The sequence below is a fragment of the Galeopterus variegatus genome, unplaced genomic scaffold (genome assembly GCF_000696425.1).
Source record: "Galeopterus variegatus unplaced genomic scaffold, G_variegatus-3.0.2 Scaffold11303, whole genome shotgun sequence".
NCBI lineage: Eukaryota > Metazoa > Chordata > Mammalia > Dermoptera > Cynocephalidae > Galeopterus > Galeopterus variegatus.
The window spans coordinates 10,549-37,938 of record NW_007737414.1 but is presented as its reverse complement, the minus strand read 5'-3'; the positions used below and the strand labels follow the sequence as shown (position 1 = coordinate 37,938).

The following is a 27,390-nucleotide window of genomic DNA, read 5'->3' as shown; positions in this document are numbered from 1 at the left end:
AGCTCAAGTCTATCCAATAAGAATCTGGAGATAGCTTTTCAGCAAAGCAATAAATTTGTTGAAGATGGTATTTTGTCATGTCTTCCAATGGCTAAATATCATCTCTAGGGCAACTGATTACCCTTATTTTAGCCTGCAGGATTACACTGCATTCAACTTTTTGATGAAACCTGTTCATAATTATCACTGGTTAGTCACCAAGAAGGACAGAGACCAGGCAAGAACGTAAACCTCATTGCACAATAAAAATAAAATTACTCATCCGCAATGGTAATCCATAATCTTTCATCCACCCAAATTAGAAAAAAAAAAAATTTCTACAGATAAAAGTGAAAGCTACCATCAAAATAGATTAGACTAACTCTACCTGACTCCAAAGTCTCAGGGTAATTAATTAATATTTGAGGCATTAACTAGAGGGTAAATAAAAAAGAAAAGGAAAAAGTAATACAGAAAGCTGTCTAAAATTTGTATAAAATAACTTAGAATATATTTATGTGTAGGCTGTAAAATCTGGTACAGATTTGTTAAAATTGTCCAAAAGATCCTTAGATTCATACCTGAACAGAAATTACAAACATGTCAGCATATCATATCTGTTATCTGATTCAACAGTATATGCCTGTGGCTGCCTGATTTTTTCACCGTTTTTGTAATTTTCAAAGATTAGCTATAGAGGAATTCTTATTTGAAAAGCTAGATCAGATTGAGTGATACCAAGGATGATTTACCACAAACAAAAATATAGAAGACGATGTTGTTAGTACTTCCCAAAATCTAAATACAAGAAAACCTGAGGGGTGGATAGCCAGGTGATGGGTAGTGACAGCAAAAGCACAGGAAAACTACAGTGACTAGATCTGACCCTCGGAGTGTCAGGTCTGCAAAGAAGTAGAGGGTGTGGGATCTCAAGAGCATTTAGAGGATTTTCTCACCATTTAAAGGGAAAAATATATGCATAACCTTCCCTTATTGTAGCACTCTATTTCAAATTAGATTACTAATAAATATGGATTTTTTTCCAGACCAAGTATGAAACAAGATTAAGTATTCATTCCACTTAAGAGTTCTGTTTCGATTATCAGACCTTGGTTGAATCCTGTCTCCATGACTTATTTTCTGAACTTGAACATGTTTTACTCTTGTTTTGTTTTGCTTTTAATTTTTCTTTCCTAAAATTTTATTTAACTGGATACTAATAATAGTATCCACTTCACTGTGTGGAATTTTTTTTTAAATGACATATTAACACATAATAAAAATGCAAATAGTACCTATCAAATGCACTTCATTAATCATTTGTAATAATCAAATGATCTAATCTCTGCTAAAAAATTGTCACTCTCTCCTTTGTGTCTCTCTTACACACATGCACACAACATATATGAAATAATTAATGCATTCCTATAAAGAATAAAAGAAAATAAAATCTAAGATGCAAGCTTCATATGACAGTTACAGACAGATGCATTTTTCACCAACCTGAGATTGAAGAAGAGTATTCCAGGAAGAATGCAGAGTTGAAAAGTGAATGCTATTTAAGAGAATGGTAAATAACAAATCTGATGCATAAAAAAACTGGAGAAAACCAAATGAGAAGTCTTTCTTAAGTGTTTGCCATATAATACAAAGAGCAATTAAGAATTTCCCCCTAGAAATCACCCTGGGGGAATGAAGCACATCTCTAGAGGAAGAGACAACTGTTGAGAGGGTTTTTTGTTGTTGTTGTTTTGTTTTAAGTGAAAAGTAATTTTATTCCATAATCAAAAAAAAAAAAAATCCATATTATAATCTCAGAACTAATTTCTCCCAACTTCCCCCTACCAAATATTAAAATGTAAATTATGCAGAAGGATCTGCTTATTTTTCTTTGCAGCAGGTCCTGAGAAGTCCCATGGTAAGATATACCAGTTGGCACTTATTTTATCATAATAAATTTTACCCAGTAGGGATGATTTTTCAAGTTTCAGTGCATGGGTTATGGAAATTTTCCATCATGCATTTTCCTGCTGTAATTATAGGGCCTCTATGTGCTTGTGATAATTGGAACTAAGATCAAAGCCACAGGATTGTAAAGCCTCCTCCCCAGTGTCCACCAGGTTTTGAAGGAAAAAAATGGTGGTTGTAATAGCCCTGAAGTGATTATTTTCCTGGTCAGATAAGTAGACCTCATTGTCTCCAAGTTAACAATACATGCAGATAAGATTTTTTTTTAAAGCACAATGTAACAACTTGACTTTGCCACACAAAGTCTGCAACCTACCATGGATTTGGGCATCGATCATATTAAAGAAAAGAAGTTCTAATTCTTTAAAACTGTCAAAACATGAAGGCCTTCAGTACCAGAGCTCTTAACTGACCCAGCATATTATATGCACTCAGATATAAGTGCATATAATAAGATATAAGTGACAACAGTCACAGGTCAAGTGGTCAAGTTTTTATAGTGTTTGACACCAAGACCCTGAAGCTCCCATTTGCTAGTGGAAAAAAACCCCAATAGTTCCTGTCATCAGGTGTGTGTGCAAGAGAAGAGGAAGTTGTAGAAAACACCCCAAGGATCTTGCCAGACATTCTCTGTTCCCAGCTAGGGATTTATTTTTTCCCTATTTTCTTTTTCTTTCTTTCCTTTAAAAAAAAAAAAATCTGGTTTCCTCTGAATGGACTCTTAAATTCTGGAATTTAGTCATCATTGAAGACTCTAAATGAGAGACTGGCTCAGTCTTCAGTGACTTTAAAAGCAACCTGAGTATCCCATTCTGAAATGACACTAACTTATAAAATTGAGAGTGGTTAAGTAGATGAGCTACCATGCAGCAAAATCCTAGCAAGTAGGAGAATTGCAATTCATAGCTAGGGGAGGAAACTGCAGCCAGCCCCTGAACTCCCCAGTGTCCTAAGCTGAAGACAAGGCACCCTTCTAGTGATTTGCTCAGTTTAGTCACTTCACACAAGAAAACAGACCTTCCCCAACCACACCCACCTGCAGGGTTACTTCAGATAACCAGCTTCTCATGTGAGGATCCCAGGCCCTGGTATTACAGAAGAGAAGTTCTCCTTTAAGCTGATTCAGGCCAGATTTTCATGTTTAGCATAATCCATTGCACTGTTATAAGGTCCCTAACATTTAAGACATTTGGATGAAGTAAGAAAAAAAAATCACAAAGCAGTACAAGGACCTTCCAGAAGCATCAGCAGCCGAAACTCATCACACATTATTTTCATTCGAATTTTAGTGTTATTGATCAGTGTCTTAAGAAGTAGGAAGGAGGGCTGGCTGAATAGTTCAGTTGGTTAGAGCGTGGTGCTGATAACTCTAAGGTCCAGGGCTCCATCCTCATACCAGCCAGCCAGCTGCCAAAAGTAAAAGTAAGAAGGAAACAAGTTTTCCTGTTTCTGAGACAGCAACTGAGGCCAGATGAACTGGTTTGCCCAAGGAGTTCTTATTCCCTGATACTCCGTTATGAAATGTTTCTCCTGCCTTCTTTCAAAGCAACAGGAGAAATGAAGGACGGGAAAGTCTGAAAGCTAATAGTGCATCATCCAGAAGGCTTTTATATAAATATGAAGCTCTGTGTAATGTGAGGTTACAATGAAACGCACTTCCTCTCACCAACACTTAGTGCTTTTGAAAAGTCTTCTATCTCCAGGGAAATGAAAATCATCAGGAGTTCTCTGATGATGCCCTCATATGAAACCATATAAAGAAGAATGAAAGGTACAGGCAGTGGCTTCTAACTTACAGTTAACATTTTTTCTTCCATTGGGGAAGACAAAGAAGATAACTAAGATCTAGTGAGCACCTTGTTACTCTTCTCTCTGTGTAACGGAGACAGAGACGCAAAGGATTACTCAAAGTATCAGGAATGTGTAGTTCTCAGACCCCCAGAGGGTCTGTATCCCACAGAAAAGTGGAAACAGCCCCCATTCAGAGTTAGCTTCTGTTTTTTATTGTGAAGACAAGGAAGTTTCACAAGAAAATTCAGTTGATAAAATCATTACAAAGGACACAAGGACATGGGCAGTGTTGCAAAAGTTATCTATAGCTTAAGCATTGGAACGTAGTAACATCAGGAAAATTAGCAATGTGGCATTGCAAAGCACAATTAGTGAAAAGCTAAGTTGGTAAAACTGGCTTATTAGCTAAAGTATAACCTCTCCTTAAGCAAAAGTTACATTCTTATGATAAAATCTAAGTACAATTATCTCTAAAGTTTCTCCCAACAGACAACTCACACCTAGCAAATATTTTTTTCACATCTTTTCCTTCAGTGATTCTTAAAATCTCTTAACAGTATCAGTATGACGACCACCTGTTATCATTAAAGTGTACAATCCCACACCTGAGCAGTGATTAGAGTTGATTGATGGGCTTTTGCCCTCTGGTTATAGGCCGTGGCCTCCTACTCAAGGGCTTTTGCCCCACAATTTATTTACGTAAAAACTCTATTCTAAAAATCAAATGAGAATCAACATTATTTAATCAGAATTGATTAAATGGGCTTTTGCTCTCTCTCTGTAGACTTTGGTCTCTTATCCAAGGGCTTTTGCCATCTATTTATTTACCTGAAATTCTTATTCTAAAATCAAATGAGCATCAAGATTTCTAACCCACTACAGCACCTCTTAGGAACTTTCATATCCCAAGTTACCTCATTTAATCCTCACCACAAGCCCAGAAGGTAGGTATGATTTCACCTATTTTAGAAATGAGGAAATCGAGGCCCAGGCAGAGGGAAAGCAACGTACCCAAGCCCATGAAACAAGCCAAGTAGCAGGGCCCAGGTGTTTCTGACTCCAAGGCTGATCCAAACTGCCTTCCCCTGTCTTGCATTTGTAACTAAAACTTCCCATTTTCCAGGGAGCTGACATTTGCCTACTTCCTCAGTCACCAGCTCTCCTGGGCAGTGATGAAGGAAGTTTCCCTGTCATCCCACAATATTCCCTTTTGTGCTGCGGCAAGCTGGTTACAAACCTTTAACAGTGGCAAAGGGCACTGAGACTGAGTGTTCCCTCCACCTTTGCTCCCTCCAAATCAGTGTCTGTCACAGTAAGTCAACCTGGATAAAGGCAGGAGTCACAGCCAAAGTGGCACTTCAGATACCAAATGCAGCTTTTCCACACAACGCTCCTTCCCAAAGCTTTTTATATTGTTGAGAAAACTTACAGAAAATCAAACCAAGTTTTCTTTTTTTACAAAATGGAAGGAAAAATGTGTAGGTTTGTTTTTCTTGTTTGCGGAGAGACCAAATGTTGCTAATGCAAGCCCCAGCAAAGGTGCGGGTCAAACCAAAGCTGAACGAAGAGCTCATCTTCAACACAGCTTTCAAGACAAGATGAGACGGTGGACAATCAATCCTCTTCTTCAAACTGGCCTGTCTGCTTTAACAGTGTCACTTTGCCGTTCACCGCAGTTATCTTGTAGATCCTGGAGTCCATTTCTCATCTTCTCCAAGTTCCCGTTTACCAGTGCGGTCACTGTCAATGTGGCCATGCTTGTGCATTTCTTCTGGCAACTCCTCTCTCTCATTTTTTCTCGCTTCCTTCCCCTCCTCCTCTTCAGCATCCTTCCTCCTCCTCCTTGTCCTCTTCTGAATCCACTAAAACCATGAAATCACCCATGTCTTGTCTCCTGAAAGTGTTTCCTACTTTCCAGCAGAAGACAGCCATGCAGCATAAGTCCAAGATAATGGCCAATCCCAGCAAATGGAGGCTCACCATGATTCCCACAATTCCCCCAATGTCTTTCGTGCTGAACCAGATGTCCATCTCTCTCACCCCCATGGGGCTCTCAGTCCAGCAGACACAGGAGCCTTCATCCACCTCCTGGGACCAGTTGCGGATGGTGAGGGTAGAGCTCTGGCCATTCTGGGTAATGACACAGTGTCTGTTGGTTTGGAATGACCACCTCGGGCTGGGTGAGGTTCCTCAGCCACAGGATCTTGGCAGGAGGGTAGGCTCCAGACACTCTGCAGGTGAGCATCACTTTGCCCCCCACAAAGCAAGTTTTGATGGACTCAGAAATCAGTAAAAACAGGAAGCAGCTGACTGTCAGGTTATTTCCAAAGGGCTCGGGTCTGGAATCTGAGGCCCAGAACCACCACTCAACCATGGGCAGGGGCCAGGAGCTGCTGTTGTAGCTAAAGACCATCTGGGAGCCCTTGGCTGTGTACAGAGTCCCACTGGAGAGTGTGCTGGTGGTGGAGATGTTGACCTCTATCTGAGAGGGGCAACTGGCCACCTACAGCTACACTCGGAACCACTGAGTTACATTCAGAATCTCCTGGCAAGTGTGTAGTTCTCCTCATCATGCAGGCTCAGCACCTAGATGTGCTGAGAGCTGGCTTTCACTAGAGAGAAGCAAAGCTTGGCCCGCAGAAGGCAGCGATCCAGTGGGCCAGGGCCTAGAGGCAGACAGGGACGCCTCTCTCTCCCCAGATGCCGGTTCAGGAAATGCAGGCTCAGGTGGGGCTGCTGTGTGCCCCAGGGCCCTGGCCCCTGGGGTACCCACTGATCCTTCCAGGTCCTCAGACAGCAGAGTGGCCCCACTTTCCACAGCCCCCAGGAAGGATGCTTGGGGTGAGGCTGATGTCTGAGGCTGGGAGCTGCACTGGGTGGTCAGTGCGGATGCCCTCTCCAGAGCTCCCTGACTGTGGTGGGAGGGTGCACCCCACCGCCTGCACCAGCCTGCCCCTCCTGGTGGTGGAAAAGAACAGGAGCTGGCCCCCTCAACGCCTCTTGCAGACAGGAGATCAACTTCCCTTTTTTTTTTTTTTTTTTTTTTTTTTTTTTTTTTTCATTTTTCCCCCACCCCCAATTGGTTATTTTGAGTGGGTGCTGTAATCAAATAAAATTTCTTGGGGTTTGTATCATACTAAACCTGTTGAAGGAATTGCTCAACCTTTATACACCAATTTTGTGCTCTACCCTTCAAAGATTATACCACTTGGCTTTTTCAGGGAAGGATGAATCAAATGTTATTTTCTATAATTAAAATTATAGTTTATCAAAGCAGAAGAAAACTACCTGCATCTACTTTCTCATTTTATAAATAAGCAAAATATCAATGATTCTTTGACTACTACTAATAATGGCAAAAATCATGTATTTATTGAAGTAAGCACATGTCAGACACTATGTTAATTTAATTATGTTCTTGTAACTCAACCCCAAGGCAATTATTATTACTCTTATTTTAAAGACAAGAAATTGAGCCTTTCAGAGGGTCAGTGACTTGTTCAAGGTAACACTTTCAATGAATCAGAGAAGAGATTCCTGACTCTAGAATGTGTACTGTTAACCATCTTATCCTATTGCTCCCAAAATGAATATCAACACGGAAAGACTGTAGGTGCCAAGGAAAATTTTCCTCTCTGCCTTCTAAAGTTTTTTACCCTTGGCTTGGTGTCGCCCGCACCACGCTCAGCCAGTGAGCGCACCAGCCATCCCTATACAGGATCCGAACCCCGGGGTCTCACGTTGCAAGACGGTGGAAGCAGAGAGAGCAGATAAGTTTCTAAACTTGGGAGACACAATTCAAGCTTCAAGGAGTGTTAAGGAGACATAATTCAATCCACCACAGGAATTAAGAATTTTGGTCTTGTTTGGGGCTCATAAAATGATACCCCAGATTGTCGTGCTTTGATATGCTGAACTAAAGAGACAGCCTCAAGGTCTCTCTGACCTCCCCCATTCCCCTTCTCTCAACCATCTGTCTCTCTCAAAGCACCAGCTGAGGCTCTTCTCTGATAGTCCCTTATATACCTTGGGATTTGACCTGCCAAGGAAAACACAAACAAACAAACAAACAAACAAACAAACAAGAATGATTACTGCATTGTATTACAGATCATTTTAAGTGCATGTTTCATGATAGACTATTAACAGGTTGAAATCAGACACACTGTCTTGATCATTATTGCGTCTCTGATAATTACATAATATTAGGTATTTTGCTATATTCTATAGAAAATACAGTAAGACTAGACCTGCCAAAGAGTGCACAATCACTTTCCATCCCCTCCCTGAAATCTCATTATCTACTGAAGTAAAAATGACTTGAGGAATGAAACCACACCTGAACAGACTTTTCACAAGATAATGTCCTTCTCTCAGGCTTATTCAAATTCCAAAGAGAATTATTTACAAGTTAATTTCTGTTTCTCTGCTATATTTATTCTCCCTAATAAGCATTTACTTTTCCTCAAAAAAATTGCCTACATTCTCCACCTCCCCCTGCCCGTGAAAAAGGGTATAAAGCATATGGATCTCATTGGGTTATTTGGGTAATCTTACTGCCATGGTTCTCCCCTGTGTAGGTTAAATTAATTTTGTATTCCTTTTTCTTCAATTAATCTGCCTATTCTTAGTTCATTTTCAGCAAACCTTCAGAAGACAAAGGGGGAAGCTTTCCCTCTTCAACCCTACAGAGTAAAACATTAAAAATATCAAAATATCTGTGTGCTATATAAAACTATGCCATGTATGACATTTTAGTAAATATTACCCAAACAATAAATAGATATTAATCAGAAGTCAATGAAAATTACTTAAGCTCAAGTCATTTTAAGTTATCTTGGTACAGGCTTCAAGGTTAAATTTAAATATTAGATTTATGTGAAGAAACTAATATTACCACATGAAACTATTTTTAAGAGTAATTTTTATACTTTCTTCCCCCAATTCCAACTATTTTTAGGGCAGCAATGAAATATTCTAAACAGATTACTATCGGGACACCAATTTTGGAGTGAAAAGGTTGAACCATAATTATGGCTTTCAATCCTAAATTTTTTGGAGGGAAGGGTATTCATTAATAAGAAAAACAAAGTATTCTTGGTTCTCTCTAAGTATTTGAACTATTTCATTTAGGGCACCTATGAATTTTGACAAATCATCTTTTCAATTAATTAATTTATTCATCTTTAATTAATGCTCACTACTTCTCTCAACAGGAATGAGTCAATCTAATCTATTTTTTCCCCAGTTTGAATGACTTTTTTTTTGGTCAACCTACAAAAGTCTTTAGATGGAGACTGATTTTGTGCATTTACAATCAAGATCAACTCTTTCAAAATTTTTTCCGTGTTTTAATTCAAAGCTTTTTGAAACTGAGGCAACTATGTGTGTGTGTGTGTATGTGTGTGTGTGTGTTGCTTTTTTTTTTTTTTTTAAAGGAAGAAGAAGAAAGAAAGGATAGGGCATCTGCTACATATAAATGATGATTTCCTAATTTTAAAGTCAAATATGGTACAAATAAATGTGCTTAAATTTCTAAGAGGACTTCTAGTTTCTACTACTAAAAAAATTAAAAATGAAAAAAAAGAAAAACACAAAGGAAAAAGATGTAAATATATCTCTATATCTGCAAAATATTCTAAAAGTGATTCATTCAACTCTACTTATGGAAGCATGTTATAAATTCTAAAACACCAATGAGATTGTATTGTTCTGCAGTTGACCTAGGTACCTATAATTATCAATAATTCACTGCAGCTTACCAAATGACTAGAGGAGAGGAAATCGAATGTTCTCAACACAAAGAAATGACTAAGTTTTATAATGATGAATATGCTAGTGATTCTGACTTGATCAGCACATTGTACACAGGTATCAATACTAAGTCCCCCACAAATACATATAATCAATTACATTTCAGTAAAAAAAATTAAGACATAAATCAGATCTTAAATAGATACTGTAGAATATTAAATTAGTAGAGGGTTGCCAATTGCCATGTATCTATGAAAGGCCATCACAGCAAGGATGAAGACTGCAGAATATTGTTAGCTCTTAAATAAACTTTACTTAATTGATTAGTATGTATTTGAAAATGCAAACTCATGTAGTATACAGTTAATTAATTTTGATCTTCTGAAAATTATGCACAAGAAACAATTTCCACCCCTTCTAATTAACCGTGGATCTCATTGTACACTTCAAGTTTTACTTAGTTGAAAATGCTCTACTCATTGCTTTACTCATGGCTTCCTTCACGTCTTTGTTCCTGAGACTGTAGATCATGGGGTTCAGCATAGGAATCACTGTGGTGTAAAAAACAGCCACCATTTTTCCCTGCTCCACAGACTCCTCCGTTGGGCTTCTCAGATACATGAAGAAGAACGTTCCATAAAATATGGTGACAGCTGTTAAGTGGGATCCACACGTGGAGAAGGCTTTCTTTCTTCCTTCCACTGAATGCATTTTTTGGATGGCAATAAGGATAAATATGTAAGAGACGATAATGACTAATAAGGAATAGGAGAAGTTGAGACCTGCCAATGTGCGCATAGTGTATTTTTTAATGAAGGTCCCCGCACAGGCCATTTTGATGAGAGCTGGGTCTGCACAGTAGAAATGGTTGATTTCAATGTTCCCACAGAAGTACAAACCGTGAGTCCACAGTGTTGAGATCAAACTAATAAAGAAGCTGTATATGTAAGGAAAAGAGACCAGCCCAATACAGACAGTCCTTGACATTCTGCTGCCGTAAAGTAGAGGGTTGCCAATCGCCATGTATCTATCAAAGGCCATCACCACAAGGATGAAGGCAATGAAAAAAAAGCACTGCACTATACACCCAGGATAAGAGATGGTTTTAGTCTCAGATACCAAATTTTCCAACATTTTAGGGGTGACATTAGAGGAGAACCACACATCTGCAAAAGACAAGTGACTGAATAAAAAATACATGGGGCTGCTGAGTTGGGGACTGATTCTGATTAATATACTCATGCCAATATTCCCAACCAAGGTGATAATGTAGACCAGCAAGAAAACCACAAAGAAAAGGAATTGTAATTCAGGGCGACTAGTTAATCCCAAAAGAATAAATTCTGTCACATCAGTAAAATTGAGCATTTTCTTAACTCTTATCCAGAAATAGATGTATTGTATCTAATGAAATAAATGGAACTCAGTAAATATACACAGCATATATAGTCATTCTTCTTTATATGATATCTTCCTGACCCATTTCCTTTTAATGCATTTGATATTTTTCTTTATAGACCTTCAAATATTTATAATAGCAACGTCATCAAATCCCTCTTACTGTACAGCTCTCACTGAACTCTCTATTGGCAGTTGACTTTGTTCCTGGCTAATTGAATCACCCAATACTAAAACACTCACTAGTTTTAGATAATGTATGTATCAGTGTATATACCCTTACCAGCTACTTAATAATTCGAGGTAAATGCCGTTGGTCACATATTGGTGTTTAAGTCTCTTTTATTTCGTGTTGTTACTATTTATTTGTTCAATGCTTTCCAGAGAACTCGCTAAATCTCCTTTCATGCACCAACAGCTGTTACTAACAACTGTTTCTTGTCTATAAAGACACATCTCTTTTTCTTCTTATCATCATCTGAATTCTGTTCTTCCCTTCTTATTCCATAGGATTTGCCTCATCTTATTTTTCTTCTGTCTGTTTTTCCTAATACTTGTTTCCCGGTTGGAATTACATAAAATGGAGGTTGGAAAAAAATTTTTTTAATATGTTTTTTTCTTTTCTTAGCACACTGGCAATGATTGAAGTAAAAGGAACAACATTATAGACTGACTATCAAAATGCCAAGGACAAAGAGGTATTTCTCCATCTAACTGGGAATTTGTAAAAAGAGAAAAGTAAAGAGCAAACTGTATGAGCGTATCCTCTACATTCTGCAGGGAGATCCACGTCATTTGCTTTGCTGTCCTCTGAATAATTGGTCATTTTCCACACATTTAGGCAAGAAATCTGTTTATGTTCTCAGCCTACTCTCTGCACACACTCTGGAGGAACTTTGTTGATTTAGTTGATGATTAATAAACCTTATATATTTAATGACAACATTTTAATCACCTCTTTTTCACTTAAGGCAATTGTAGTCAAGAAATATACATTTTTAAAATGTAAATGATCTTAGTCTTCAAGTGCTGAGTATATCAATGAGTAAATCAAGACAGAATAGCTGAATCTCCACCTCCATGAAGGACTTGAATTTTAGTAGCTGTTTAGTGACAAATTGGAGCTGGGAAGCAGAATGAGTTTTAAACTGTCGAGCCGTAATGAAATCCATCTAAGCTACCATCTCAGTCTGTGGTAAGATGTATGTAGAGTGAACAACTGCCACTTCAACCAGGAATTTATTGGTTGAAGAATGAAAATTTTGCATCCTGGGAAACCCCATGGTCCCAGGCAAACCAAGAAGGATGGTCACCCTAGGAAGTGTCAGGGCCCATTATGTATGTATGTATGTATGTATGTATGTATGTATGTATGCATGTATGTATGTATGTATTTGTTTGTTTGTTTATTTATTTATTTATTTTTTGCTCACACAAATAAGTGAGAACATGTGGCATTTCTCTTTCTGTCCCTGACTTGTTTCACTTAAAATAATTTTCTCTAAGTCCATTCATGTTTTTGCAATGGTAGTATTTCATTCTTTTTTTCTAGCAGAATAGTTTTCCATTGTGTAGATATACCACAGTTTCCTTATCCACTCATCAGATGACGGACATTTGGGCTGGTTCCAACTCTTGGCTATTGTAAATAGAGCTGCAATAAACATTGGAGTACAGGTATCCCTTCAGCATGTTATTTAAATGGCCAAGTACTTACAGACATCTTCAGAGTGCTGTTTGTAACAGGACAGAGAATTATAGAAAATGATAGTCACTGCTGGCTTGTTCTCTCTGGCTGTCTCCATGGTAAACTCCAACTACTTAGGATGTAGAAGGTAGAATGAAGAAAGGACCTAGTGGTGTCTAACTAGTATAAGATAAATTATTAATGTCTTGTGCACAAGAAGGCCTCTCTGTCAATAAGTATGTCTGAAAATATGTCATTGGTATTGTACAGATACTAGTACAGTTTAATTCAAAGACTGTATATGTGTATAAAGGAGACAAAGACAGAGAGACAAAGAGAGAAATTGATAGTGAAACTTGTACTAAGGAAATGGTGTTTTTATTTTATTTTATTTTATTTTTTTTGTCAATATACAATGTGGTTGATTATTATGACCCATCACCGAAACCTCCCTCCCTCCTCCCTCTCCCCCCTCCCACCCAAGAATGTCGTTTCCGTTTGCTTGTTGTAACACCTTCAAAGAAATTGTAGTTGTTATATCTTCTTCCCCCCGCCCCAGTTTTTGTGTGAGTGTGTGTGTGTGTGTGTGTGAGTGAATTTATTTGTGTATTTTTAGCTCCCACCAATAAGTGAGAACATGTGGTATTTCTTTTTCTCTGAAATGATGTTTTTAGTAAGAAAACAGAAACACTATTTTTTGGTTACCATTTAGCAACACTTTGTGGACACTTACTGATTCCCATTGTTTCTTTAGGTGAGATGGTGTGGGACATCAAGCCTAAAGCACCATCAACAACTGACTTTCATTGAAACAGTGAAGACTCTCCAATCCTACTTCCTAAAGTCCCCCATAATATTCTTTTTCTACTCAGAAATAGCAAGAACAGCCTAGAGAACTGACAGAAAACTTCAGGCAGATTTAACAAAAACACAGACTTTTTCTGCACATGTACCAACCTGTGCATGAGGAAAGAATATTCCTGGAAATATCCCATCTGTCACCATCAATGAATAATTCAGGAGGGTTTATAACAGTTGGATTTTCCACTATGGGGCTTTCTCAGTGGAGAAAATAGATGGAAACTGAAGTAATTAAAATGTTGCATATTGCATCGTCTATCATGGAAAATGAATCTCAGGAGCAAAATAATTCTCAGAAGAATTAGAATTTTTAAAAACAAGAGCTAGAAAAACTTGGGATTGTGCTTTCTTCCTGTTTTAAAATGTTTTCTTTGTATTCTAGTGACTGTGTTGCAATTGTTTGGAGGAAAAAAGGTCTTGATTTCCTGTATGATAATCATGTCAATATTGCATCAGTCATAACATATTTGAAATAATCTGTACTTTACAGTAGGAAAACGCTAGTAGGAAAACACTAATGCTTTGTTTAAAGCATTAGTGAAAAGAGTCCCTTCCCTTTTTGAATAATGAAAAGTTAGTAAAAACTGAGAGCATAAGGGAGAATACATTTTCCATATGCATGTCATTGATGAATCCTAAATGGGCTTCTCCTTTCTAAAAGAATTAATATAATTGTCTAAAACCCAATTTAATTCCTAGATTAGGGTTGATAGTATTTTATTGAGGATTATGTTGTTTTGACCTTTTTATAATATTGTAGAAAACTCAGTTTCTTGATAAATAATTTTTCTTGATAAAATACGATTTCTAATATTTGTTTTCCTCATGTTTACAGTTTCTACCCATTTAGGAGAGAAAAAAAAAATGACATGCTTGAGAAATACAACTTAAACTTTTATTGACAAAAATAATTGTTTGCAAAATCAGTGGGTATTATTTTCAGTTAGCAATCTGTATATCACAAGGCATGCAACCTTATTCCTTGAATGGAGATTTATTAATATCTTGAGACTCCATTTTATAAGGTGGAAGAAACTAACTTGATTAATTTGTCTCCCTGCTTTCCACATGGCTGCATCAGAGTTCTAGCAGATGAATGTACTCCAGTGCAATGAAAAACATGATTCTTGACCTTGATGTCATCATCTATAGACACAGACATTCATTTACTTGTTTATACATTTATTGTGTGCCTGGAATACAGTTTAAAAATTTTTGCCAGCTCATGGAGCTTATGTTGTAGTGATATATTGTTATTCTTATCTGATTGCTGCTGACCTTTCTGTGTTTGGAACTCTGAGACTTCTTAATTTTTTTTTTTCCAATTGTATATACTTTTTTATCCCTTCAAGGAACAGGGAGCATTCGGGAGCTACAATGCCATGCTAGACCACAGAGGGCCTTGGGAAGCTGAGGCCCTACCTCTCCAGACATGTGCTGCCAACAGATTTATTTTGGAAACTTGTTGCTTCCCATGGTATTAGAAAAAAAATAAAATAAAATACAGGCCAACGTAGTACTTGAGTTTTGCAAGCCTAATAAAATTTCTGTTATGTCTCCCCTCAATTCCAAAATCTAGTGCAGAGAAAGAGGATACAGAGATAGATTCCTTTGTTTCTCAGGGAAACTAGTGGCCCAACCTTACATTTTGTCTTTCCCCTTCCTCCAAAATAGGGTATTTTTCTAGATATTTTAATAAATTCGTCGTTCACATTTATTGTTTGTTTCTGAATCCCCTTTACCTTTCCTAATATTTAGGCAATTTTGATACTGCAATATAGTAATAAATATATCTTTGGTCTTTATCCCTGGTTTCTGGCTACAGCTCTTAAAACCCCTGTAATTTTCTAACTGATAAAGATAAAAGGAGCATTTTTTGTTATTTGTAATGAGCCTCTTTCAATCACACCTGAATTTATGTTAATGAGATGACTTCTGGAAATCACCTAAGGGTGGAGGATTAGTTGCCTGAGGAACCACCCTTGTGATTAGAGGGTTGAATTTTCAACGCACTCCCTGCCTGCGTGGAAAGGAGAGAGACTGGAGGTTGACTTAATTACTAATGTCCAGTGGTTTAATCAATCATGCTTATGTGATCAGGCCTTTTTAAGAACCCAAAAGGATGGGGTTCAGAGAGTTTTTGGGTTGGTGAAGAAATGGATGTGCTGGGAAGGTGGTAAACATGAAGAGGGCACAAAAGCTTCAAACCCCTTTTCACACACCTTGCCCTGTGCATCTCTTCCACCTGGCTATGCCCAAGTTGTATCCTATTATAAAAAACCAACAGTCTAGAAGATAAATTATTCTTCTGAGTTCTATGAGCCATTCTAGCAAAATATCAAACTCAAGGGGGAGTTACTGGAAAACCCCAGTTTATAACCTGTTGATAAGAAGTACCAGAGGCTCAGACTTGCCCTTGTTATCTAAAGTGGGGGGATGGCAGAAGGAAGTCCTGGGGACTGAGCCCTAGCATATGTGATCTGAGGCTCACTCCAGATATATAGTATCAGAGTTGAATTAAGTTATAAGGCACCCAGTTGGTATCCACAGAGAACTGCAGAATTGCTTGGTAGAAAAGAAAAAAAAAAACCTACATTAGGACCCAGAGTGTTGTATGAGTATGTAGAAAAAAAGACAGTTTAATTTTTGCAGTAATTTGTAATTATATAATATTGGCTAACATTAACTAAACAGAATTTTTAAAAATGGTAACATACAAAGAAAGACTGTTAGGGCCATCTCTCAGTCAATAAGTTTTTAATAAATGCTCACAAATCCGTGAAGACCAAATTTTATTTCTTCATAAACATAACAATTAATATATTGATAAATTGTATCTCTACTGAAAAACTTGTTTCAACCTGAAGACTTACTTATTAAACTAATGGCTAAATATTATTGATCAATATCAATATAACAAAATAGTGATAATCATTGTTTATGAATTACTGCCTTTCCATTCCCTTAACTTTTATAAAGCAGGGCTAGGTATGAGAGGAAACACCATTAGACTTAGTGAGGACTTAGAAAATCAGGTGCATTCCTTCTGCTAGGTGTTGCTTCTCTCACCACGCAGTAATTTAGCCTGTGATCCACCAGAGTTATGATTTTGTGTCCAATCTTTAGAGGTTGGGATAATGTGCTACTCAGACCAGCCAAATAAGCTGATTTCTCAACTCTTTCTTGATTTTTCGGTTTGAACTTTTTGGCACCAGACAGTTTTACGCTTATGAAGACCCCTGTGATGACAAAGGTCTATGAAGACCACAAGTCCTCTCTTCTGACACAAATTTGCCTTTGTTACTGAAACATTTTAAGTGATCCTGTTAACCAATAGAGAAACTAAGAAAATTTCAATGTACACTTGTTTTTCATTGATTTAATATTAGCAACTTTTACCATTCTCAGCCTCAAAGGATTAAGCAATATTGTAATTTGACTGAGACCATATTAGAATTCCATGCACTATTATGGGGAATGAAAAGGGTGGAAAGTAAGAATGATTGCAAGTAGTTTATTTGTATAGGAGTGAAACTCCCTGCTCGTGTTGACATCTAAACATAATTAAACATAGTGATTTTGAAAATACCTTTAATAAAATGACTGTTAAAAAATGGTTTGTCTGTGGTGAAAAAGTCGCTGAAAAAAAAAATTAGGAAAAGTTTAAAAATTAGATAATATGCCATGATCCTATATAAAGGAAACAAGAATCTTCTGTATAATCTTGATTTCTAAAACAGCCAGATTCCTTTAGAAAACATGTTCATTAAGGCATTTCTGTGATATTGCAAGGAAAACTTACTTAGTTGTAATACTGAGCCTCTGGGGAAATGTTTAATTTGTGTGAAAAAGTATTACACAAGAGATTTCACTCAACATTTCTGGAAATCTTATCAGGTATCTGATATCCTCTCATCGTCTGTGAAATAAAATGTTATTAATTACAAGTTTGGGTCTAATGGGAAGTGGGTTAACGATACATCAGTTAAATGTGAAAGGAATAAGGGTGAGATTTTCTTAAAAAGAAAAAACTTGGTTAATAAAATAATAATATCTATAGATATGTATCTAATAGCTTAAGGTTGTACAAACATAGGCCTTCCCATAAATAGGTAAATATTACAAACCCTTCTTTCACAGATAGAGTAATTGTCAACTTTAGTCTAGCCCTATAGGTAAATTCTTTGGGATTAACTCTTGTTACCATTACATAAAGCTTTTGGATAAGATAATCTCTAAAATATGTCCAGTTTTAAAGTTATTTGATTTTATCAAACAATTGATAATACTATATGATAGGAAAAGATTTAAACAGGAAAGGTTTATTAAAAAGTACTTTTACTAGTTGGGAGAGGTTGCCAAGAGATCTTAACTTGAGAGTAAATCAAAGGTTATTGGCAAGGAAGACGCATAGCAGTGAGAACAGTTTAACTTGCACCTATCGTTGAATATGCATGTACATGTGTGTGCATGTGTGTGCATTTGTGTATGAAGTAACTTGAATAGAATCCGGATTTTAGTTCACCAAAACTATGCTGTGCATCTTCTGTCCATGTTACTTTGGACATTTATCAATGTGGTTAAGACTGCTATTTAATTGTAGATAAAACCCTCGTTTTTTAGCTCAATACATAGTGTCCTGGAATAAACATTTCCCAGACTCTCTTGGAGGGAAGAATGAGGATATAATTAAGGTTTGACCCACAAGATATAAGCAGACATGTTGTATGAAAGATTTAGAACATCAAAAGAACCTTCACACGTGGGCTGGCTTTCTAACAACCGTTCTGGATTATGAAGTTACCTTAAGAACATAAGCTGTGTTCAAACTAAAACAATCTTTAAAGGATCTGGAGACAAAGGTAACAAAGCTGGCAGAGAAGTCAGAGATTTCTGACCTCCAGACTTCCTTATCTGACAGAAAAGTAAAACAGCAAAAAATTATTTTTGTTTGTCACTATTTTTTACACGAAATGACATTAGTCGATACAAACAGGAATGAGAATGAACTGCCTATGTGACCTTATCTTCTTATTTTCAATCACTATTTTCAGGAATTTTAACCCTGTCAGCTACCTCATACAGAGATTTAAAAATGTATTCTGCAAATCTAGCCTAAAATGGGTCATATAACCCAATAATATCATATCTTTCTACTTCTAAAATATTTTGATGATAGTTTAGCACTTTTATTTTCCTAATTTTTGATTGCCTATTGCTTTTCTCAATGCCTCTTTTACATCCTTGTTCCTGAGGCCATAGATCATGGGATTCAGCATGGGAATCGCTGTGGTGTAGAACACAGCCACCATTTTGCCCTGCTCTACGGATTCCTCTGTGGGTCGTCTCAAATGCATACAGCAGAGGGTCCCATAGACGATTGTGACTACTGTCAGGTGGGAGCCACATGTGGAAAAAGCTTTTTTTCTCCCTTCTGAGGATAGTGACAAGGATGAACATGTAGGATGTCAGAATGATCAGGAGGGACTGGACATTGCTGTAGCCAGCTACTATGTACATGGACTACTGTTTGCTGTAGGTGTCAGAGCATCGGACGACTCTTTGCTGTAGGTGTCAGAGCATGCCAGTTTGATAAGAGGAGGATCAGCACAGTAGAAATGGTTGATTTCATTAGCACCACAGAAGGATAAGTGGAACGTGGAGAGGTTGTAGGTCCTCAGAGTTTCCATCACACTGAGGAGGAAGCCATAAGCAAAAGGGACAATGACCAGGTGGACACAGACACTCCTGCACATCTTGCTACTGTAGAGCAGTGGATTACAGATGGCCACGTAGCAGTCATATGCCATGACAGCCAACATGCAGTGCTCTGTAAGGACCACAGCAATGACAATATAGCACTGCTCCAAAGAACCTTCATATGAAATGGTCTTCTCCAATAAGAAATTTTCTAGATTTTTGGGAGTGACATTTGTGGAGAAACACAGATCTAGAATGGACAAACTTGAGAGAAAAATGTACATGGGAGTGTGAAGTCGACAATCAATTTTTTTTTTTTTTTGTCTTTTGTCTTTTTTCCGTGTCCGGCAACGGATTGCAACCCTCAGTGTTGCCCCCGTACCGGACCGGGGACCGGCAACAGGATTGCAACCATCGGCGTTGCTCCCGCGCCTCGCTCAGCCAGTGAGCGGGAGCCGGTCTGTATGTGGGATCCGAACCCTCGGATATTCTCAACCAAGGTGATAATGTAGACAAGCAAGAAAACCACAAAGAAAAGGAATTGTCATTCAGGGCGACTATTTTCAGGAATTTTAACCCTGTCAGCTACTTCATACAGAGATTTAAAAATGTATTCTGCAAATCTAGCCTAAAATGGGTCATATAACCCAATAATATCATATCTTTCTACTTCTAGAATATTTTGATGATAGTTTAGCACTTTTATTTTCCTAATTTTTGATTGCCTATTGCTTTTCTCAATGCCTCTTTTACATCCTTGTTCCTGAGGCCATAGATCATGGGATTCAGCATGGGAATCGCTGTGGTGTAGAACACAGCCACCATTTTGCCCTGCTCTACGGATTCCTCTGTGGGTCGTCTCAAATGCATACAGAAGAGGGTCCCATAGACGATTGTGACTACTGTCAGGTGGGAGCCACATGTGGAAAAAGCTTTTTTTCTCCCTTCTGAGGATAGTGACAAGGATGAACACGTAGGATGTCAGAATGATCAGGAGGGACTGGACATTGCTGTAGCCAGCTACTATGTACACGGACGACTCTTTGCTGTAGGTGTCAGAGCATGCCAGTTTGATAAGAGGAGGATCAGCACAGTAGAAATGGTTGATTTCATTAGCACCACAGAATGAGAGGTTGTAGGTCCTCAGAGTTTCCATCACACTGAGGAGGAAGCCATAAACAAAAGGGACAATGACCAGGTGGACACAGACACTCCTGGACATCTTGCTACTGTAGAGCAGTGGATTACAGATGGCCACGTAGCAGTCATATGCCATGACAGCCAACATGCAGTGCTCTGTAAGGACCACAGCAATGACAATAAGGCACTGCTCCAAAGAACCTTCATATGAAATGGTCTTCTCCAATAAGAAATTTTCTAGCTTTATGGGAGTGACATTTGTGGAGAAACACAGATCTAGAATGGACAAACTTGAGAGAAAAAAGTACATGGGAGTGTGAAGTCGACAATCAATTTTGATTAAAAAAAAATCATGCCCAGGTTTCCCACCATAGTGACTATGTAGACAGCAAGGAACAATATAAAGAAAGCAACTTGCAAATCTGGATGGCTTGTTAGACCCGAAAGAATAAATTCTGACACTTCTGGACATTTCCTTGTCTCATCCTTGAGACTTTGGTTTGATTATCTAAAGAGAAATAGGAAAGGTTTTTGTTTGTTTGTTTGTTTGTTTTAAATCACTCAAACCCTGGTTAAATATTATACTTTGTGTTGTATAAAAGCTACAAAAGTCTTTAGTTATCTCACTAGCATTTTCATAATTAAATGTGAATAGATATACTCCAAGTGTGACATTTTCAGCAAATAGTTTTAATTCAAGCTGATTTGTAATCATATTGTAATGTAAATTAAAGTATTTTCCCATACTTTGGGAAATTTATAAAAAAATCTGGTAACTATATGTCAAGTAATAAATCACAATAAATGTTTAGAAATGTTTAGAACCCCTGTCTACATGCTTTCATTTACACACGGAGGTATAGAGAAAGTTAGAAAGAACTTTGAGGGTAACCCAGACAAAGTTCTTCATACTGAAGACTGAGAAACTGAATCCCAGGGAGGTGAAGTGTCTTAGCCCACTCAGACCCTTGTCTCGTATTTCTTCACTCAGCAATCTGCTAATGTACTGCATAGCTCATCACATCCAACTCATTGTCTGGAACCTAATAAGTTTTAATATTTATTTTGTTGTTTTCGGTGGCAGTGTTGTGCAAACTGTTTCCTCATTTTGCAAATTGGTTGTTTGAGTACCTTCATAAATGAACCATTTTATTCAGATCTTTAACATTAATATCATGTAGTTATAGATGTTTTTCTCCATTTAAACCCCACAATTTAATCTATCTGTCTATTGGGCTGAATGAGTGGATTCATGCTCTTTTATACCTCAGTTATTCATAAAATATTATATTCATTTGTCTCTGAGGTCTTAGCATATGTTTTAATTTGGTCTTGTGTTTTAATTTCTCACTATTTGAATACATGCTGCACAAAGCCACCTTTATAATCCCAAACTAGGCTTATATTCTCTTTGATATTGCTGTGTAAAGCAGCCCGATATCAGTGTGTTTGCTATTCCCTCATTGTTATAACCCTGACATATAGTTTAGTCATTAGGATAAAAGGAATTAACTCAATCACTTCAAGATGATGAAAAATTGATTAACCTATACTTACTCTCTATTAATATATCCAGGAAAGTCAATAGTCTTATCTGTTTTAATGCCATTGTCACACAAACTTAAGTCTGCTCAACATCTTTGTGTTTGTGCGTGGATGTGTCTATAAATATAAACAGAAAATCTAATTTTATTGTACCAGAAGTATTCATTTATTCATTCAGTAAATGTTTATTTAAAACTAGTATAAAGCAAAGATATTTACAAATGAAAAAATGAACACTCAGAGACTAGAATTAAAAGATATTCTGGCGGCGGTTGCGATTCGGGGCCGTTGAGACGCTTCTGCGGCAGCTGGTGGCGCAGGTGGCTTGTGTGGACGCGGGCAGAAGCGGCCGGCACGCAACCGCAGCCTCAGCGTCCGCGGCCTCGGCAGGCGCGTCGGGACGCCCCGAGGCATCCTCCCCGCCCGCCGGCCCGGGAGCGTGGGTTTCCGTCCGTCCGCCGTCCGCATCCTTTCGCCGCCCGCGTAGCCGCACCTCCTCCGGGGCCTCGCCCCCCACCCCCGAAACATGACTCGCGACTTCAAACCTGGGGACCTCATCTTCGCCAAGATGAAAGGTTACCCTCATGCACACCTGCTCCTTCCTGAATATTCCTGTAATATCCCACTGACTCCGATCTTGCCTTCCTCTACTATGAAAGGATTCACAAATATTACATTTTAATTAGAGTTTGTAACTTTCATATCTGAGTGATAACCTGTCTGGGAACAGCAATTTAGATGCTTAAAATTTCCATAAATTTGTGGTTGGCTTTTGTTTTTGTCGTTTTTCAGTTAACATGTTATGCCCTTCTGATGTTGGTTTTTAAAGCTACACCAATATTAACTCACTTTGAAAATATAATTTTACTTAGAAGCATAGAGAATTCTTTCTAGAGCGTTGAATAAAAATAATAATTTGTATGAGTGATAATTTTGTTCATAAAGTTAACTAAAATAGTAAGCCATGTTAATTTTATGACATAATTTTTTATAAATAGTAAAATTTTTTATATAAATCTTTGATTATTGATTTTAATCCATTTACCTTTTTCTCTTCCACACTTTCCATGATAACAATTTAGATTTATGCTTGACATTTTATGACCAAAGTATTTATAATATTATAATATAATATAGAAATATCCTTACTTTTTCTTTGGTTTTACCTTTTACAAACATCAAGGAGATAATATTCTCTTGGCTTTCCTGCTACCTCACTTGTCATTCTTTGTCAAATTCCTTTATGATTACTTATTCTCTATTTAAATAACAATTTATGTTCCAATGATAGAGTTAGGCATAGAGCTCAGATATCAGAACTTTCCTCTTTTCACTATCGATTGATGAAGTCATCAATTTCATGACATTATATAACATTTATATGATAACAACTCACAAATTTATGACTTCATGTGTCCTTTACTCCATTACAAATAAAAGAATAAAAATCATATGATCATTTCAACAAATGCAATAACTTGATAAAATTCCACACCCAATAGTAATTAAAAATATAGAAACCTAGATTTAAAAAGCAATAACTATTTTCTGGAAGAAATATTAAAAGTATTCCTATTAAATTCAGTCTTAAAAGTCTGTTTGAAACTAATACAGTGTTAAGTAACTTACCTGTCAGTATCTCTTTGTTAAAGAAAGAGGAAGAAAAGAAGGAGAAGGAGAAGACATCAACACAAAGAAAGATGAGGGTCAAAGGGCAAACATCCGGCTTTGAGGCTGGCAGCTGTAAGAGTCAAGCTAGAGCTGCGTGGGAGTCTGTACGTCATGCACGATATTTATTTTCATCGCTATGTTCTACTTACACATAGCAACATTGTAATAATACACAGGTTTCTTTTAAAATTAGCTATTAGCAGTATACTATGGGGAATGCATTTTAATGACGTAAATATTTAATGTTAATTGTCTTAAAAAGTGCTGGTTTGTCAGCATTCAAGGAATCATAGCAAGAATAATAAAGAATATTATTACCAAAATAAATAAATAAATAAATTCAGTCTTAAGCGGAAGATGCCCACTGTCACAATTTCTATTTAATATTAAACTTGACAGCATAGCCTCATACAAAAAGGCATTATAACTGAAAATAACTTCCATTACTCACAGATTCTAAAATTATTATCTAAACATGAAATGCAAAAGGACAAATTAATAAAAACAATATGAGAATTTAGAAAAGTGGTTGTCTATAAACAGATATATAATATTCAATTTTATTTCTATGTAAGCAGTTGAAATAATTTTTAAAAGACACCATGTGTAAGAGTGTCTAAAATTATAAGGCACAGAGAAATAAGTCTTATACAAGTAATGTAATATTATTATGTGGAAAATTATTTTACTATATTGAAAACATTTAAAGTCTTAAAAAATGAAGAGAGATTTTTTGTTCACTGAGGAAAGAATTCAATATTATGGAAACATAAATGTCTTCCAAAAGATCCATAATGTCAATTCAATTCCAATCAAGATTCTAACATGATATTTTGTAAGTGAGCTGATTTTAATACTTATGTGGAAAAGTAAAGGTCTGAGAAGAGTCTATATCTTCCATAACAATATTCAAAGAGTTACTTATTAGATATGAAGGTTTACTATAAAATTATAGTTTTCAGAACTGTGTATTATCAACATACAATTAGAAAAAAATAACCAATGTTTCAGATTAGAAGTGGTCCAGAAATAGCTATACACACACAGGTAACTTAACATGACAAAGATGACCTTTAAATCAGGGTTCAAAAGAGGAACTTTTTCAATATTAACCGTTGGCTTAGTTGATTATTTAAATGGAAAAAATTATAAAATTGTATTCTTATACCATGCAAAGAAATAATTTCTAATGCTAGGTAATGTTTTAATACATATTCCGTATATTTTACAGCTTAAATTTACATAGATGTTATGCAATTTACTGAATTTAGCACAAATTATTTTAAATAAATAATACATCAGTTAGTTAAAATATTATATGTGTGAATACATCTCTGAATTTTAATTCACAAACAATTTCAGTATACTAACCATTGCATAAAATGAAGTTTACCTCTAAATATTATTTTTCCATGGGACAATTTTGATATCAGTAAATGTCATTAACAGAGAACTTTTCAGTGGATGTAGAAAACATATCCCTTCCAAGCAGGCTCAAGAAATAAAATGAATAGCCTACAGTTTACCTGCCTTAAGAGTATCAGTGAAACTAATAGGCCTGGTTAATTTTCTTCTTGGAGGGATACTATAAATAACAATAACAACAAGAACAACAATAATAAAAAAAGCAACATTTGCTGAGTTCTTATGTTCCATGCACCGTATTAAAGTACTTTCCATGTATTATCTTATTTAATTCCAGCAACAACCTTATGAAATAGCTACTAGATTATCCCATTTTTTTTCAGTCAAGAAACATAGATGGTTCCTTGGGCCTTCTGATTTCAAATCTCATTTTCTTATCTATTAAATAGTATGAAGGCTTTTAACACTAGTTTTCCTCTTATTAACATGAAATTTTATACTTCAGAGAACATTTTAAGTCACTTTGTAAAACCTTGTAAGCCATTCATTTGTTTATGCATGTACATAAGTTATGCACATAGAAAGTAATTATTGAGCATCATTCAAGCTCCACACAAGATGCCACATGCAAGAAGTAGGATACTAGACAAGTTAGAGGCAATATGTTTAGTCAGATGAGTAACCAGGCTCCCAAAATGTAATGGTGTGGAAAATTGAACACAGCTCTGAAGTAAAAGAACCAGGAGAGCAATCAGATATTACAGGTCCCAGTTTGATGCTCTTCCTCTGTAATGTTCTATTTTCCTAGGAAAGTTTATCTCTTCCTTCAGTTGAATTGATTGCTTGTGTAACAATAATAACTGTTGCCAAAAATGTTAAAATTCAATATATCTAATACTCTTGCCTCTCTATTTTGGAACCAGGGCCTACTGGAAGAAACAAATATAAATAAAATAGGATCTTGAGCTAGAATTTTCTTTGATACAGACAAGGAACAGGAATTCTTAAAAACTTAAAAAGATAAGAGATGGAAAAGGGAGAAGACAGACACGCAGGCGAGATATCAGTGCCCTAAATGTAAAGAAAAGGAAAAACACTGTGCTGTGAATCTAGTAGCTAGAAATTTTGACTCACAAGAAGAAAGATGCAAGCTCTCCCTTTAAGTCTCAGCTGACGAGCCACTCCTCCAGTCCAACATCTAGGTTAAAGAACTGATTAAGACTCTAAGAAATTTTGCAAACTTGCTCAGATCTCACTGGTCATAGGGACATGCATTTTTAGTGGAAATCACTATCTACATATTTTAATTCTAGAACTGTGGAACTGTGGCAAACAGAGACAACTAAAAGATATATAGCTCATGTGAGATCAGTCAGACTGCCACTAAGAGGGGAAAAGCACTCATAGCAGACACTCAGATACAGTCAGTAACTTGGATGATGAACCAAGACTGATTCTGTGCCTACATGTGTAACTTTGCTTAGTTAGATCTTCTCATCTAAGACTATTAGTTGAAGCTAAGGGACAACTTTCCCATATGTTCAATGAATGCAATGAACAGCCTCTTTGAGCATTTACCTTACTTATTAGAGGTCAGAATTTTTAAAAAATGATTAAGTTGCATCCAGCTAAATTATTTTCAATGTGTCTTTTTTCTTTTGGAGATTGGTGATAGTAGACACCAAGATATTAGACAAATGTAAACACAAAAAGAATACTATCTGAAACTAATAATGATGAAAACATCTGCTGGACTACTATGAAATTCTACCCAGATGTTTCAGTAACAGTGTCATAAATGTGAAAGACAGAGCTAAGTAAGCACCCTATGGATTGTCTTTCATGGAAAATGCATTGCCTACACAAATTTGCCTTCCAATTACCAATTTCAAACCACCATAATCTAAAAAGTATACAATTTAATGATGAAAATAGATGAATTACTAGATAATGAAAACAAACAAACAAATATTTCCTCTCCTACCTGTGAAAATAAGGGTGTCTTCTCCATGACCCCAAAGGTCAAATTCTGGCCAGCGCTAGTAACAAACAAACATTTCCTCTCCTACCTGTGAAAATAAGGGTGTCTTCTCCATGACCCCAAAGGTCAAATTCTGGCCAGCACTAGAGAATTTATACTCACATTACTGACATCAGCATTTATCTCAGGAGAATTCTCAAATGTGTCATGAATAAGCGATTAGAAGTGGAATCCCAGTGGAGAACATCCTTACAGGCAGAAATACTAATTGGTGGTCTTATACTACCTTGAATCAACATATTAGACAAAATTCCATATTTTATATTTCACTGATTAAAGCTAATAGTATATTATGGATACGAGGGTAGTACTTTAGACAATACTGCAGACCAAATCTAAAATACTCTGGGGACACTTAACTTTTCAAGATCACTGCCATATTTCATACATCGTTTGTCCTTTAACAAGCCCACACAAGAATATGTACAAAGTGCAAAGTTCAATGCTGTTTAATGTACAGAAGAAAAATATTAAAAATATTATTCCTCTA

At 36.6% G+C, this 27,390-nt stretch overlaps 2 protein-coding genes and 2 pseudogenes across 2 annotated transcripts; all 4 read right to left on the bottom strand.

The window, feature by feature from the left end:
* Positions 1 to 5,365: 5,365 nt before the first annotated feature.
* Positions 5,366 to 6,151, bottom strand: LOC103610556 (annotated as a pseudogene).
* A 3,794-nt stretch (positions 6,152 to 9,945) lies between these two features.
* LOC103610551 (olfactory receptor 5M3-like) lies at positions 9,946 to 10,860 on the bottom strand. Its single transcript, XM_008594701.1, has one exon. The coding sequence runs from the start codon at positions 10,858 to 10,860 to the stop codon at positions 9,946 to 9,948; it is 915 nt and encodes a 304-aa protein (XP_008592923.1).
* A 7,767-nt stretch (positions 10,861 to 18,627) lies between these two features.
* Positions 18,628 to 19,446, bottom strand: LOC103610555 (annotated as a pseudogene).
* A 394-nt stretch (positions 19,447 to 19,840) lies between these two features.
* LOC103610554 (olfactory receptor 1030-like) lies at positions 19,841 to 23,607 on the bottom strand. Its single transcript, XM_008594705.1, is given in 5 exon segments — positions 19,841 to 20,087; positions 20,089 to 20,624; positions 20,627 to 20,771; positions 22,180 to 22,473; positions 23,603 to 23,607. Coding segments are annotated over 5 exon segments (1,227 nt in total).
* Positions 23,608 to 27,390: the final 3,783 nt, after the last annotated feature.